The 17612-nt window shown below is 45.1% G+C and overlaps 1 protein-coding gene across 6 annotated transcripts in view; it reads right to left on the reverse strand.

Annotated features, from left to right (window-relative positions):
- The window catches only part of IKZF2 (IKAROS family zinc finger 2), a 111836-nt gene extending 94659 nt beyond the window's left edge, over window positions 1-17177 (reverse strand). For 2 of the 6 annotated variants that reach the window (XM_066322429.1, XM_066322432.1), the window contains exons 1-2: window positions 13971-14144; window positions 13140-13244 (exon numbers count right to left, since the gene is read on the reverse strand). In XM_066322429.1, the coding sequence (XP_066178526.1) occupies window positions 13140-13244; window positions 13971-14004 (139 nt within the window). In that variant the 5' untranslated portion in view covers window positions 14005-14144. Of the gene's footprint in view, window positions 1-13139; window positions 13245-13317; window positions 13321-13970; window positions 14145-15347; window positions 15384-16808 lie in introns of those variants that run through there. The other 4 variants (XM_066322428.1, XM_066322427.1, XM_066322433.1 and 1 more) reach the window with 4 other exon arrangements.
- Between the last annotated feature and the right edge of the window lie 435 nt (window positions 17178-17612).

Below are 17612 nucleotides of genomic sequence, written 5' to 3' on the forward strand. Positions count from 1 at the left end.
AGGAATGAGAAGACCCATTGAGAGTTGCATTTATTAAACAAACACACATTAAAAATAAAAAAAAAACAACCCTCGTGGTATGTAAGGCAATCTTGAGATTTAAAACTTGACTCATGATTGTGAAAGTTTGGAGCTGGCATGCCAACTTGGTGAGCCATCTGCTCACCAACAATTTATAAACGAGACTGCTGCCAAAGCCACCCGATTACTCAGTTCTAATATTAGTGATGTAACTAAAACATACTCGTAGGGTTTTTCTCCCCATGGACCAGGAAGCACAAGAGAAAAAAAATCCTCATGGAGGAAAAGTTATAAATAAAATAGGTAATATGTATTTATTCTATATTCCCTTCAAATCTGGGAAGTAGGAACACTAAAGATTAAGTCGATGCTTTAGTTCTGTGATTCCCTCTAAACCAAGTCAGAAGGAAAAAATAAATCAGCAGAGTGATTACAAATGATGGGACAAGGAGAATCATAGAATGGTTTGGGTTGGGAGCGACCTTAAAACCCATCTCATCCCAGCCCCTGCTATGGTCAGGGACACCTTTCACTATCCTGGGTTGCTCCAAGCCCTGTCCAACCTGGCCTGGAACACTTCCAGGGATGGGGCAGCCACAGCTATGGGGCAGCCACAGCTGCTCTGGGCACCCTGTGCCAGGCCCTCAGCACCCTCACAGTCAGCAGTTTTTTCCTAGTGTTCAATCCAACCCTGCTGTCTGGCCCTGGGAAGCCATTCCCCCTTGTCCTGTCAGTCCAGACCCTTGTAAATAGTCTTTCTCCATCTTTCTTACCGCAATTAGTTCATCCCAAAGCCTTCTCTTCTCCTGGCTGAACAATCCCAATTCTCTCAGCCTGTCCTCATAGCAGAGGTGTTCCATCCCTCTGATCAGCTTGGTGGCCCTCCTGAATGATATATTCTGTACCAAATGCCCATTTCTTTGTTAAGGATTGAAATGGTAGTTGGCTAAAATCAAACATACTGTGCTCATCTCATAATAGCATTTAATACATTTTGAAAACAGAGTTAAAAAAATCAAGAAATTGTGCATGTAGGCTAGCAGGTACAAGTGCTGATTTTGCTTGTGATGCTAATTTTACCATTAGAACTGGGCAATTTGGGATAAAAACATTATCCTATTTAAACAAGTCCTTTCTTAATAAAATTCTACATTACAAATAGCAGCAAAAAACATGCTGGAAGTTACTCTACAGTAAATAATCCTTGGGGCAAGAGACACTGTAATGAAACTGCACGGAAAATTACTCACTCAATCATTTTTAAAACGTTGAGTCACAATTCAGTTTTGTTGGCCTGAAACTCCAGATCCATCTCCATGGCAAGTCAGTAGCAAATCCCAAAGCACAGCCACAATTCCCAGAGCACAGACACCAGGATGTGCTGCTGCAGGAGGAAAGCCAGCAGTGTGCAATGTCCTGCACCACCACTTCCATCCACGCTGTCTCCTGTGCCCGCCGAGGTCACAGAACAGTTTAACCACAGGCTTCAGTGTGAGCAGAATCAGGACATTTCCAAGTGCTCTGCAGGGGACACTAATTAGATTCGAAACACAGGCAGTCCTGGTGGCATTAATTAAGAGGACAATGACAGTGACAAGCACTCTGCTTCATTTCAGAACACCTTGCTCTATCACTGCCAAAAGGAGTAGCTTTTAAATCTGCACTTTGAAATTAAATGCATCATCATTACCCAATTACCATTCTAACTAGTTTCCTCAACAACAGATCGGCTTTATTTACAATTAATTTTGGTTAATGGGCTAGTTGTAGTTTTATCTGACAGATAATGGGAGAGAATTAATAATTACTTAATCCACACAAAATTTTGTTGTTCACATAGCACACAAAATTTTGACAAATGTTTCTGAATCTCAGCCAATAACCACCAGCACATTTTCACCATCTGAAAGCAGCCAAAGCTCAGCAAATGTTACCATTCTACATTATAGTAGGTTAAACTGTTTATATATATAATTAGAATTATTATTATAAACTACAGTCATAATTATAAATTGAAATTTCATCACTGACTCATAAGGAAGCTTTCCCCCTTCCAAAACACCTGGCCAGAACAATTGATTAAGGTCATCTCTTCAATGGTCTACAAAGATTTATTCCATCTATAGTTGCATCAGAAAATGCTGCAGAGACCCAAAATGGAGAATAAACTGCCCTGTGCACATCAGCTGTGCTGTCTATCTCACACCTTTGTCCACTGCCCTCCAATGAACTTAAGCCTGGCTCCAAAGCAACTTTAAGCCCAGTTCTACGGTTTGTTTTTTTTTTTTTTAATTAGGCATTGGTTTTAAATTGTTTTAAACCATCATCTCCCATTGCCACATCACCACCTTCTCTCAAAAATACTTTCCCCTTGCCAAATGCTGGGAATGGCTGGGTTAGCCTCCAGCCAGTTCCATTCTCTTCTTCTAGTACAGCAGCCTCTGGCTGGAGCATAGTCTACCAGACACAACATCAAACCTAAGGACCTCCCTCTATCCAGTCATTAAGGAACCTTGGATAATTATACGGCAATTATCATTTACATTTCTACTTCTTCTCTTTTCCCAAGGCTCTGTTGTTCTAGGCTGTTGAAAAGAACAGCCAGAGTTCTGTGACAGGAATGGTTGAGCTGGGACACAGATAAAACATCCTGACATGAAGATGAGGAAGAACATTACAGAGCAGCACTATAGATTATTTCCTGGAATGCACTGCAGTTTGCTTTGGTTTTGAGTACATATGTGATATATATTTACTCGAGCAAAAAATCTCACTACTATCGATTTCTCTATAAATATTTAATGGTTACCAGTCAGAAGGTAAATTTAAGTAACAATAGCGCTAATGACATTAAATGAATGAATCACTTTAAAAGTGAGGAAAAAAGCAAACACTTCTTTGCAGCATTTTAGACCAAGAGCAGTAAGACAGCAACCTGAAACCATGTTACATGCTGATAGCCTGAGTCATGTCTGGTCTCTCAGGCAGACCAGAGAGGTGATTTTGCACAAACATCTCACAAAAAAAGTAGGTTTTGCAAGCAGAAAACTTAGCAGAGACTGGCTTCCAACAACTTTTTCCCATGCATTTGACATTTGAAAAAGGGTGGCGCTTAATAGTTTTTTCCTTCTGCCGAGACACAATCCACATACTTCTTTCTCCTCTTTCTGGCTTCCTCGTTTCAAAACAATTGCACTTTCCTAGTATTTTTCAATCCTGCACTTCTCTGTTGTATGTGACTGAAACCCTCTCTAAGTGCCTTCCATTTGTATTACTACACTGCACATGTACAGGCTCGTCAGAAGTCAGGGCTGGACACATTTTCCTATCTTTTTCTTTGGCTGCTAACCTTCTCCACTGGATATTAGGTAATTTGGGGGCAGCTGACGGGTCATAGCATTTAGACTATAAGAACACTCTGGGATTCACATGTAGGTACACGGGATTTTGGCAAAATAACTCGTGCAATTCATAGAATACAAATTTAAAAGGAGGCCAAGAATACACTCACAGAGCTCTCACAGTCTGCTAACGTCATGTACTACTTGACCCTTAAATACACAACTAGCACATCATTCCTCTGAACTCATGAGAGCTACCTGTACTCTGATAATTTGCAGTCACATACACAAATTATGAAGCTGACTGCCTCCCACCTACTGGAGCTGAATTCTTCCCAAGATTAATTTCCCTACTTTTTCTCCACCTCTTCAGCCTCATTTGTGTCTCTTCAACCAGATTCTTTGTAAAGCTCTTAAAACTGAAAAAGCATGATATAACAAGAAGATAGTGCTATATTACTCTCTAGAAGACTAGTTTATCCAAAGGATAATACCCTAGAGTGACAGAAAGAGAGGCCTGTGTATTTAAGGTAGGGGAACATTTCAAACAGGGGGTTTCAAGTAAAACCTGACACCCCAGAGTGTTCCACACAGCTGCACAGAGATGTCTTAGACTCACCCAGGAACTACCTGTGCTGGTAACAAGGTCAAAACAACTGGTAAGGTTGACCCAATTTTGGGAGATTAAACTGTAAAACTATTACTTACAACTACATTTAGGACATGCCTAAATCTGAAAGGTGATGAGGATTAAGGCACTGAGTAAATTTAAGGCCCAACGGTGTATTCTGAAATATTTCTACACCCAGGCAGACTCTTGCCCTGGTGCCAGGTCCCTGCAGACTCTCCAGGGATGCAGGAGAGGCCCCTCACCACGACAGCACACGTGCAATACAAAGCCTGTACCTAGGAACCGACAATTAAAAGCAGTATGCAAAACTGCTAATTAATAAGATTTATTCTCCTTCAGGGGCTGTTATCTCGACAAGGCAAACCCTGCAGGATATCAATTTCTCAAGAAATAAGATTAAAAACCGAATGCCATTTTATTCTTCTCCCTCTATCACAGACCTGGCTGCTAACCAGAACAAGGTCTTCAGTCTACTGTCACTCTTTCCTGGAAACTTTTAAACCATCCACAACTTTAAGAGAACAGTTACTCTTCCTCAAATGAATAAACCTCCTATCTCTTCTGGGTAAAAAAGACTTGCTGTTTTCATACAGAAAAAAGCAACTTCTTTCATTTTCAAAAGAGGAGAATTCACACCATCCTGTTTGCTGCTCCTTGGGCTAAAGTGGGTATTCTGTTCACACTGCTGAAGTTTGAATGATGCACAGATAGAGTTACCAAAAAGTTTCTCAGTTCGTGTTTTATGGCTAGATTATTACCTAAAAAAACAACTTTGCTTGCAAGTGGAATCATAAAATGTCCCAAAGCTGAGCTGATGTCTAGGAAAGATTAGGTGTGAATTCTCATAGAACTGCACACAAATCAAAGAGTAATTATGAGAAAAATTACCATGGACTGGAGCATATCACAAGGCTCTGCAGCCAGAATTCTGTGCAACTCATCAACATAATTTTCACAGACTGAGGGAACACATGCCCCTTGAAAAAAAGCAGAACAACATCACTTTCTTCTGATGGAATTGGGAGGTTTTAGTGGCTGGGGGGAAATGCAAGGAAAACATCACCAAAAAGAAGCTGAGAAAACTCCAGCCTGATGCTGAAGGTCACAGCACAAGTATCTTCAGTCTAACACTTGTTTTGCTCAATGGAGGATAAATGAGAGGGGATAAAGAAGAAACCCTCCCACTGGAATGTCAAGCTTTGTCATGTATGTGGTTTAACTGCAGGAGGCCCTGCCCAGATCTTACATTAGCTGGAGAGGAAACACTGCCCATCTCACCTCATCACACAAGGGTCGATTCATCAGAAAAAAAGATGGTCGGTGGGACAGGCAAGAAGGTGAATGGATTTTCTGTCCTTCAGGATGTCCCACCTCCTTTGAAAAACATTTGAGATGTCCAACCCCCAAGACAAAGGGCCTGACAACAGCAGCACAAGGTGTGGCTGGGTCTGCTATCCCCACTGCATGAAGTTTCAGGGTGGACAGTAGCACCAAGGCCTCCAAAAGCCTTCTGCAAGCCAGAGACAGGGCAGGGATTTGAATACCCACAGTGATCTTTCCCTTCTCTCTCCCCTACTGCAGTGACTACACCTGTGCCCAGGGCAACCTCACAGGTACTAGGTACCAATACCACAGCAGGAAAAGAGGCTGGAAAAAACAGTCTGTGCAGCTTCTCCAAGTACCATGAAACCATGGTGGGGAGAGCAGACAGGTCTGCAATGAATCAGATTCCTTGGCTCATGCTTTGTGTAAAACCCACAGTCTGCTGAGAAGAGGGGCTCCTACCTGTGTAAGAGAATGATGCACTTCAACTCTCCTGTCTTTTTTTTTTTTCCACTACCAGCTGGTAGACACAGATATTCACACCATCCACACTGGAGGTTGGAGCATGGTTTGGCCCTAGGACCAACCACCCCCCATACCTGAGAGGACACAGGGATCTGATCACCAGCCTGAGCTTCACCAAAGGGAAGACCACGAGCCCCTGTGACCTCTCTGGACAGGACAAGCAGAGCAACCACGAGCTAAAGGAGCTCATATAATGCATGCAGAGCCCACTACCTCTGCGGTGCTATGCCCTGGCCACACAGCATTACAGGAATAAACGCTCAAACTAGAAAGATTTTTTTTTAAAAATGAGAGGCAGAGAGAAAGAGAAGTCAGTTTAAAAACCCAAAAAAGACATTCTAATTCACAGAAGCTGACATGACCTATCAGCACAGAAATGAGGGGGATCAATCAAGCCCATGCTTTTCCAGGAACAGTGTCTGCTGTTTTACGGTACTTTCCAATGTAACACCTGTAACAGCACTTGCAGGTGACCCTGCCAGCCAGGGCCAGGCTCAGAGCAGGAGCCTCTGCCAGCATCTCTCTGCCTGTGAGGGATTACAGTCCTTCAAAGCCACAGGCTGACACAGCAGTGCCAGCAGGAGCTGGTAATGTAGACCTGGCTTCAGATCAAGGGCACATTTTGCTGGGCAGTGTGAATAGGGGCTCGTCCACACACAGACCTGGCAATGCTCAGTGGGGTGGGAAGAGTTAAAATTCCGTGGTTGCTCTAATGTAATCACACCACAACAGGGTACTTTAGGACCACCACAATTATTCCTGTGCAGGACAGGAAATAAGCTGCACTGGTATTAAGGTATTTCTGAATGCGCCTCATTGTGGGGCTGCAAAAATTAAATGCAAAATAACCCCTAAGCAAAGAAGATATTGTAAAAAAGTCCTACTTTTGACAAAGGCTAACATGTGCGGTCCAAGTCTCCATCCTAAGTGATCTACAGCTTCCGTGATTCAGAAAATAAAAGGGAGGAGGGGGAAAAAGAAAAGCACAGAAACATGAAGGGATTCCCCTACAATGAGCCTGGAGAAAAACTGGGCCTCTGGTCACCTAGCCCAGAGCCATATCTGTCATGTTCACTGCTTCTCAGTGAAAATCCAGCTCTGCCTGCTTCCACTGGGATGCAGCAGTAACAGCTGCCTGGACTCCAAACAAGTGTCCACTACCCTAGGGAAGAGACAACACGCTATGACACAGGCTCCTCAACTGGGCTGGTAACAGGTCTTGATACTACACAGAGCAGTGGCTCAGCCTACTCTCCCATCTTCTACAGACTTTTAGAACAGGTCAGTTCTAGAGGATTTCCATTCACTGGGATTACTGAAGCAAAAAGCAGAAACAGAGGCTCCGTCTTTTCCTCCCAGAGAGAACAGCATCACTCCTTCAGGTGCCCTCTTGGCACGGGAAGGACGAGCACTGCACAAAGGCAGCACAGGTGGCTGCATTCCCCCCTATAAAATTTAGCCCTGCCAACCTGCAAACCATCACGTAGCTGAAGGACTAGACAGAGCCTGTGGCCCTCAGGAACTGGAAACAAGCCTTTGAATCAGTTTCCTGGGAGAAGATACCCATTGATTCCAACAGGAGTAGGACTTTCTCCCAGACTCAGGGATGGGAAACACAGAACACTCTCCAATGGGTATCTTGTCATCCAGCTGCTATCAAAGTGTCATATTTCAATGGAAGATGAGGATTGCTCTTTTCATTGGCATGTCTGAAAAGGAACTGAAATTCCAGAAGCAAACACTGAAAACTTGCTGACTACAAAGGTAGCAAGAGCACAGTGTTGTAACAGGGTGTGTACCAGGGAAAGTTAACTGAACCTGACAGTGCAAGAGAATAACAGAAGCCTCCTAAGAAAGGTGAGTGCTGCAACAAAGCCCTGGCAGATGACCTCTCAAGAGGCTTCCTTCAGAATGAATAAAAACCTATTTAATGAGATTAACTGATCATTTCACTCCACCCTTGTTATAACACTCACTGAGAGGGAGGAATGTTTTTGCAGCCGAGCACGCGGCTCCATAGGGAATGCCAGGACTGTGACAGGAGATAGGAAAAATCCACAGGGGAACCCTTCACCATTGCAGTGTGGGCAACGGATCCTCAAACACCAACTCGTTGCAGAGGCTACTCTGAGTTGGTTTACATACAGAGTTTGTATCAGAGGAACTATTTCATGATTCTAACCACACCAGTGTGAAAAATCTGAGCTGATGTGGATAAAGCTACAACAATTCAAGGTACACCCCAGGAAAGGCTTCATTTCCAGTTAACTCTTCCCTGTGTTTGGGTTGCAGGCTTTTTTAAAGAAACACAGTGTAACACTACTTTGCAGAGCTCTGGTTTCTTAGGCGTGGAACCCCCCCTTTATTCCTGTTAAAATTCTGATGATCACCTTTCCACTTAATATTTTTTCTTCTCAAACTCCAAGAAAGCTAAATGCACTGGCTAAAACTTTGATAACTACTACTGCCCTGGCAATTCTCAGGAAGTCTGAGGATAAAAGACTGAAGCAAAGAGCATGCTCTTGTAAGCGTCAAAGGAGCTCACTTCTTACAGTTCCCTGCCACACTTTATTGAGCTCATCCCTCACGTCTGAGCTCATCTTGGCAAAGTCCATCTTCACTGTCCTTCAACCTGCCAAACCACAGGTACATCTGTATTGGGCATCATCGTGCAATTCCATAGCTGGGCTCTAAAAAATCAAAGTGTCAAGACTGCAAAGTCAGACACAAAGGACTGGAGGACATCTCAAGTGACTGTCAAAAGTCCACCTGCCTGCACTGAGCCAGGAGACACCCAGACCAATAAATGCTGCCTACCGTACTCCTTAAATGCTGCTGAGGAAAGAAGATCCCTCAGCATCTTGAGGTGATCAAGTCTGAGTTTTTAGCACTTTCCAAGGTATTTGGAAGAAAAGGAGATCCAAATCCCCAGTTCAGAGCACAGCAGTTTGGCTGCCAGATTTCTTCATGCCCCAGTGCACACATCAGGGGAGTGATTGCCTCAAAGCACTAATTCAGCAGTCCCTTGTGCAGCCCAGCCCAGCCAGCTTCAACCACCCTCCCTGAAGGAAAGCCTCCATCACCTCATCCTACTAAAAAGCCCACAGCACATATCGAGCCAGGAAAGAATCCCAGAGCAAGGTTCAGCCTTACATGCCTGGGAGTAAATTCTGGTGGTGAAAAGGCTTGTTTGCTATGGAGCTGAGGGACGGAACAACTTTTAACTTTATGTGGTTTCATTCCAACAGTCAGGCTCCAAAATTATATTTCTTTATCCCTACAGATGCGCTGATACAGCTGTGGTACTTGTAACTCTCTGCTCAGGACAATACAACTGTGACAAAACAGGAGTTGTACAACAATTCAGGCTTGAAAAACGAAAGTGATCAGACATGATTTGGGGCTTTGATGCCACAAAAAAAAAAAAAAAAAAGTGCAACTGACAGTCCACCCTGATCATCTGCAATATAGTACTGGCTACATTCTAACAAAACCTTGCCCAAGTTCTCTTTAAACACCGCTGCTGAAATCATTCCCACTTAGTGCTGCTGTCCCAATTAGTGATCTCGTCAGGCAGCACGATCATTCCCCACCACGGAGAAAACGCAATCGCCTCATTATTTTCAGCAGCGGAGTCAGCCGACATGCTTTAGTCTCTTAATGAATTAATTCTCATAACTTACTAACACTTCAAGCTACTATAAACACCTCCTGAAAGCATACCACAGTTTTAATCGGTTTCAAACATCAGATGTTGGGTTTGATATTTATGATTGCTCTGACTCTGTTTCGTTTAAGGGCTCCTTTTGTCTCTGAAAGCAAAGATAACAAAGTTAACTGGGACACCCACTGTCAAGCCTCTAATTTAAGGGGAAATTGCCTTTGTCGCTGACAGTCAGATGCTAATAGCTGCTGCTACTATTTTCCCTATGATACCAGGCCACTGATCTTAGAGAAGTGTCCTTCATCCTACACAAAGCAATGATTGAGTCAACTAATTGAACAACTGTGCCCCTGCAGTTTCTAAAGCAGACATTCCTCTAAGTCCATTTTAACCTACAGGAAAAAAAAAAACCTCTAATAACTGTAGTAAGAACTCAGTGTGGCATTATGAGGAGGTGACTGGGAATTATTTCTTTTTAAAGCCTCTTTTATAAGGATTCCCCATTAGCCTTTAATTAGCATGCCAGTTCCTATTCGGAGGTTTCTGATCACTTATAGCCCAGTTCCACACTCAGGGATGGGAACAAGACAGACTCCCTTGAACTCGGTGGGGTCTTTGGGAGGGCTTAGGGCCATGCAGGGAACTCTCCAGTACCAACACAAAGTTAATTGAGCAAGCCTGTGACACCTAGCTCTGGGTGTCAGCCTTTGTAAGAGTTTTTCCTATGGAAGATCAAAAGAAAATCTGGACTTCCAGATTTGGGGCTATGTAAATGTATCATCTGTACTCAGCAGGTGTAACGTTAATTCATCTTTTGCTGTAGAGAAAAGTGAGATGATCTATCAACCTCTTTGGTTTGACTATTTATGTGTATTTTGAATCTTTGCTTACATAAAACTACAGTGAAGTATTTTGGAACACAGCATCTGCCAACACACATGCAGTGCTCTGCTGAAGGCAGGTATATGTAAGATCATCAGTTAGCTATGACAGGTGATTTAGTGTGATTCATCTTTCAGGATCACCTCATTCACAAGGAAAATTGAGTGTCAGCCCCATCCATAACCCACAAACACCATCTAGACATTTGAAAATGATAATAGGTTAAAGGATGCAGTAGCCAGAATATTCGACCCAACCCCTTTTGGAATAGAACCTGAAAACATTAGTAATCCAGACAGAACTACTAACACAGATTGCCAGGGGCTAACGAGCACAGAAAACTCTTCACCCAGCACATAATTTTGCTGTTGCTGGGAGAGCACTACTCAGTCATTTCAGCACAGATCCAAGAAGTTTCCTTCTTTTGGTGTTTCTCCTTCTGAGCCAGACACAAATTCCAACTAAATTAAGAGCTGTGGTTCAAAACAATTCAATGGAACGCAAGAAGAACAAAGGTCAGAACTTCGATCTCCACCTTGCGGGTGCACATCCAGCGCACGCAGCGCTTCTGGCAATGACTGGCAACCCACCCGGGAGTGAAATATTTGGGATCTGCTCCCTGCATCATCCTCCTCCATTCCCAAGTCCTACCCAAGACACGCCCTGGGCTTTGCTGGAATGGCAGCCAACATCATCTTAATCTCCAGCAACCCACTGGAAATCAAACCAGTCTGAAATAGAACACACTCACTCTCTCTACTTTAAAACAATGGATGATGGGCCAATCCACTGGGAGCTACTAAATTCATACAAAATACTTCAAACAGCTATTCCAGCTCCATTTTTTTTCTTTTAAAATACCAAAAAAACCCACAAAACCACACCTCAAAAGAGTTTTTAAAAAGAGCTGCAGGCCCCTGGGCTACCGAACCTTAGAAAGGATTTCCTGTGCCCCACAAAACAGGTGGAAAGCTCTAAAGCCCAGCCCGGCGATTTAGCCTACACGTGCCAGATTCAAGATTTGGCCAAAAACCTTAAATGAACCAATGTAACAGCTGCCACAAAAGCCGACAACCTCTGATCAATATCTTCCATGTTTAAGGCAGCACAAGCTGCCTCTCTGCAAAGCAATCCTAAAGCTGCAAAGAGTAAATAAATTACAATGAATTTGGGAAGCCTGAGTTTTGTTTGGCTAGGGAAAGCCAGGCAGAAGCCTTTGTTTTTCAACAGCAGCGCATCTTTAACACACAGCAGCAATGATGAAAGCATTTGAGACACCCGTGAGAGACCAAAAAACACCTCAAAAAAAAATAAATATATTCACCAAGGCTGCAGACACGTATGTGTTGCAAAGAACTAATGAAGCTTAAAAAACATCTAAAATGTTAACACAAGGAACGTGAAAATACTGAGTGTGTTAAAGCCTTTTGCATGGCTTTATTCTAGATCTTTTTATTCCTAATTTGACTTTGGTTTTCAGTCTAGATTATAAAGAAGATTTAAAACACAAGATACTTTTTTTCCCTTCCAATGAAGCCTTCCCATTAATAAAAAGGAAACAAAGAAAATGAAGAAAGTGAGTAGTAAAACTTTTACAACATAATAAAGTATATCAGAATCCCAGTGCAGCACAATTGGAATTGTCTAAAGATGCTGAATTATGGGTGGCTGTCATATAAAGTTCAGTCCACGGTATTAGAAATCATATTCTCCAGCAACATGTATATAATTGAGAGATCTTCATAATAACCCTCAGTTTAAAGGCTCGTAAAACTGCGCTTTACCCGTAATTTGCAAGAGGAAAGAATTCTTAAAGGAAAGGAACATCTTTTTCTCAGAAGGACTCTGAAGGCAATACACTGTGCATTTTTAAGCAAGCAACCCTACAAGCTCTCTCTTTCTTTCACAGATTTCGGTAAGGCAATTTACCAACCCTCGGTTTAAATAGATAAATATGTATCTGTAGTAACACAAACTGGAAAGAAAAACAAACAAACCAACCAGAAAGTATCACATGGAGAGGAACACACTGTAAGAATGCTGGAAGCAAAGCACGTTACATTTTTACCGGACTGTAAGGGCAGAGGTTACATTTAGGTAAAATACCTTGATGTAACACTGTAACCAACACTTAAGGCAGGGCACTCAAAGGCACAGAAAATGAAGATTGCTGCTTTTATGAAATCGAGGAAACTACGTTTATCCACCTCCCATACGCAACAGGAGAATAATTCTATAAATATTATCAGGTCTTGACACTCTCACTGTGCAGACTCACAAAACTCTCAGTTTCTACCTGACATTCTAAACAGAACTCCTTTCAGTTTGTTATAATCAGCTACAGTTTTGTAAATAAAATTTGTTTGTTTTCAAATAAAGCTACTTCAAGCTGTTTCAGGAAGCAAAGTAAGCAATAGTATTAATAATAATAATAACAACAATTTCTGTTTGGATTTCAGAACCTGAGGAAACAAAACCAGCACATGGTAAGCCTAGTGTTTTCCTACCTGGAGCAGGTAAGGACCAGCTCTCAAATGCCACCTTGGGACAGTTCAGACTAGTAATCCCGTTCATGTTTAGAAGAGACACCAGCACAAACAAGAACCAAAAGAAAAGAAAATCTTCGCTGTCCTCCTCTGTTATTAGCAATGCCAACAGCAGTGGCTAAGACCTGGTAAGCAAAGCAAGGACCAGGAGGACCAGACCAACCCAACCCTCAGCTAGAGAGAAACAGGCTTAAGAGGAGACTTACTGCCTGCCATGTGACAGGGCGAGGTGTGCTGCCCATTGGGAGTGCTGGAGGTGAGGTCGATGGCCATGCCGCAGTGCTCCCTTTCGGGCGAATAGTCATTGTCACCTGCCAGCACAACACAGGCCCCCGTCAGTTTTTATCCCCTTCCTCAGACACACAAAAGATCGAGAGGCACAACCCGCTCGCCCCCTTTGCCCCTGCCCTTCCCTCCTCTGCTGGCGGGGTCTTCCAGAGCCTGCCAAATCTCCACTCTCTGTGGCCCCAAGGAAACATCTGGCTGATTTTAAGAGCCCCCCTCAAAGCTACTGTCGCCAGTCTTTTACACACACTCCTGTGGCAAACCTTGTCCAAGCTGCTTGGTTTTAAGCAAGTTAGGATTACTTTTCCATTAGCAGACAGGGAGAATCCTGCCTGGGGTGGGGAAGACTGAAATAGTCATTCACCATACAAACTTCCCCCCACTCCAAAAGAAAGCTCTGGGTTAACTGACAGTAAAACAAAGCACTTACACAACACCCCCCACACAGAAAACAAGAGACATACATAGGGAAAGACATGAAAAGTTTTTGGGTGCAGTTTGAATTTCTGGAGATGAACTCTCTCTCATTTGCAAAGTTCATTCACCCTCAGCAAATATTTAAACCTAGAGATACTCATCCATCCCCATGCATTTCTCAGTCATACAGAGAGTTTCTATTTAAATGCTACTAATTCAGTGTCAATGCAGACACTGTACACAAGGAAGCTAAACTTTCAGGTGTCCGCGTTATACAAAGGACACAATAGGAGAAGAAAAGTAATTCAGAATAATCAAACAAAATTACTACTTACATGTAATATATCCATCAACAGCCTCTGCTTCCATAGTCAAAGTGCAGTGCTGCAAGGCAGAAAAGTACACCCTCAGAGACGCCTGTCAGTATCAACCATTAAATGATTAAACTTACTTAAAGCCCTAAGTAGTTGCCCATTTTATTGCTGTTGCAACCACTGCCTAGAGAAACACACAAGTGCACTGCATGTGCTCGTCTGCAAATCACTGAACTCTTCCCGTAAATTATGTGAGCAGACATGCAGCTGCCTCCTGGCCAGGTGGCACCTGGATCATCCTGGTCTGACCATACCTCTCTCTCTCTCTCTGTGCCCCACTCACATTTTTGCCCGATCTGAGAGTTTTTCCCTGACTTCCCGCTTGTTTGTTCAAGCTGGGATGGTAATGCTTTATCAATTATCTGCTCTATCTGCAGCCAGAAGAGACTTTGAGAATTTGGATACTACTAACAATTGCTCTTTTCACACTCACTGCAAGAGACCGCCTCCTGGTCTAAACAAAATAAACCCTCCCGTGTCCATTCCCCCCCCCCCCGGACAGAGTTGCTGCAGCTTTGTCTCACACCTGTGTGCACACACACCTGTACACACACCTGTTCACTCTAACCCTATTTATCTGCCACAGCACAGGGCCAAACATCACATCTCATACTCCCAGATCACACATTTTGTGGTGTGAAGCAATCTTAAAGTTTCTGGAAGCACTTTGCTGACACAGAACAAGCTATTACTTTCCCGAAACCCAAGTAACTGTATAGAATGACACCCCCTAGCTATCATTTGATATATATTGTGGGGGGAGGAAAAAAAAAAAAAAGAGAGAGAGATCAATAATCATAACTATGTTCTTTTAAGTGGAAAAGTTAAGAATCTGACATGACCAGAGGAAAATTTTATTTCCTCTCTCCCTCCATGGCCTCTTTTTTTGCCTTTAGTTTCAAAACTCTCACTGCACCAGGCAGCTAAATTATTCACAATGAGCCATTTCTGTATTGATCGCCAAGTATATTTAGCCCTGGCTCCTGGAATTTCTCCATTACTTACTGGAAAACAGGCAGCTTCACTTCTTGTCTCCAAAACCACTTCCCTCCCCCTCCCTTAACCCTCTTTCCTTCCCCCCTCCACTCCCTGCCTTTCCCCCAATAAATAAATACTTTTCTCTGTGTTCTTCTTTGGTATAAAGCAGATCAAATTCCCAAGGCATTCAGCACATAACACTTAAATTTCAACCTGCCTAGCTGCTACCAAACTCTCTCCAATTACTGATTTTCACAACTCTTAAAAAGAAATCTCAAAAAAAAAAAAACCCAAAAAACAACAACCCGCAAACAAGTTTTCAGAACAGGTAAGTCACTTCCTCAAGCCCTTCAAAATTACCTTATCTTCCCCCTAGTCCAGGTAGGCAGGCACACACTGAGAAAAAGAAAGAAACATCAGAAGCAACAGGGAAAGATCATCCCAGCCAATGAAGTGGAAGGAAAGAAAGGGGAGGAAGGGAGGAGGAAAAGAAAGGAAGACAAAAAGAAACACAGAAACATCCATAACCTAAATTACAACACGGCTTGATTTTTTTTTTTTTTTTTTTTTTATTTCTTCAATGGGGAAAGGAGAAGGAAGAGGAGAGGGAAAAGAAAAAGTTTGGTCACCATTTTTAGGCTGGTGATGGCAAATCCCAGCTGCTGAGCCTTCCTCTCCACAAGGAATGGAGGGAGAGAGTTTTGCTCCAGCTGAAGACACAGAAAGATGGAGAAAGTTTTAAAAAACGGGTTTTTTTTAAAGGCGGGGGGAGAAGAGAGGGGGAAAGTGAGATGGGGAGGGGGAGAAGGATAGGGGAGAGAAACTCGCCCCCGCCACTTACAGGTGGGGCATGCGGAGCCGGGGAGCCCCGGGATGAGCCGGCGGGGAAACTCGCTCAGGAATGGCACATACTTTGAAGGAAGATGAAGAACAAAAAAGAAAAAAAAAAAAAAAAAAAGAAAAGAGGGAGAGGGAGGGAGGGAGGTCAGCCGGCGCTACAGCAATGCGATTAACTAGCGCGGAGAGAGAGAGAGAGAGAGAGAAAGAGAGAGAGAGAGAGAGAGGCAAACTTGATCCACCGGTTCCTTACGGATTCCAGGGGATCGGGGGGAGCGGAGGGAATGCGGGGCGGGATGGGAAGAGGGGATGCGGGGCGGGATGGGAGGAGGGGGGCCCGGCGGGCGCACTCACACCCCGCGCAGCAAACGCGGGCCAACTTCCCCGGAGCGCCGCTCCGGCCCTGGGCGACGCCGGGCTCCGCGCCTCATCTTGCCTCTCCCCGCCCCTGCCACAACCTGTCAAAGTCATGGAAGTCCTGCCTCGCTTGTCATTTCACTCCCTTTCCCCGCTTCTCCCCGCCGCAGGCCGCAGCCCCCCGGGGGCGCGCAGGTGGCGGCGGGCGCTGAGGGAAATGGCAGCGGGGCCGCGCTGGGTAACGGACCGCCGACACCCGCCGCGGCTTCTGCCCCTGCTGCTTTCTCGGTCTTCGTGGAGGAAGGGGGGGTTGTTTCCTTGGTTTGGGGTTGTTGGGTTTTTGGGGGGATTTTTTTTTAATTTTTTTTTTTTATATTTTGGGCTAACAGCAACAAGTCATCGGCGCCCGCGGGGATGCTGCACAGCCGCGCTCGGCTCGGGGACCCTCGGCACACACAGACCCGCACGGACGGACCGAGCCCCGCGTCCCGCCGGCCCCGGAACGGAGCTGTCCCTCCTCCCGCCGGGGAAAGGGGCACCGGGGAGGGAGAGGAGAGGAGGGGAGGGGAGGAAGGGAGGGGAGAAAGAAAAAAGAAAGAAATAATAAGAAGCCAGGCGCAGATTTACCTCAGCCGCGCAGGCAGTGAGTCAGTTCCATCCCCCTTTTGTTTGTGTGTTTATTAGTGTCGGCTCCCTCTGCCCAGTGGAGGTGTGTTTGTGCACGGCAGTTGGCTGTGGGGGGACTAAGGCGGCGGAGGAGCCGTAGCTAAGGGTAATCCTGTTTTTACTTCCTCCATCTTCAGAGAGCAGAGGGTTAGCCTGGGACAGCTGGTCAAACCCCGAGAAACCGATCCGGCGGCGGCGGCGGCGGCCGCTCTCCCTCCCTCTCTCCCTCCCACAGACACACACACAGACACACACACTCATTCGCTCCCTCCTTCGCACGCCGCCTTCCCTCCCTCACACACAGATACGCGCACTCCCTCCCTCACACACACACACACACACACACACAGGCGCACGCCCTCACGCCCATGCACACCTCCTCCTTCACACACGCTCCCTCAGACACACACCGTCCCTCCCTCAGCCTCAAACCCACACACGCTCATTCACTCCCTCACACTCAGCCGCGTCCCCCCCGCGCCTCCGACTCGCACTCTCTCCCTCACGCACAGTCCACCCCTCGCACATTCTCACTCCCACTCAGCCCTGCACACGCACTCGCTCACCGCCTCACACTCAGTTCTGCCCTCAAAGTCCCTCACACGGACACGCTGGCTGCCTCGCTCGCACTCAGTGCCCCACACAGGCGCTCCCCCCCAAGCCCACGGGCGCCCATCCCTCACACGCTCAGGCTCACACCCTCGCTCCCGTTCGGGCCCTTCCCCGCCCCGCGGCGCCTCATTCCCCGCGGGGCCGGCGCGGCGG

Source organism: Sylvia atricapilla, chromosome 7 (assembly GCF_009819655.1).
Source record: "Sylvia atricapilla isolate bSylAtr1 chromosome 7, bSylAtr1.pri, whole genome shotgun sequence".
NCBI lineage: Eukaryota > Metazoa > Chordata > Aves > Passeriformes > Sylviidae > Sylvia > Sylvia atricapilla.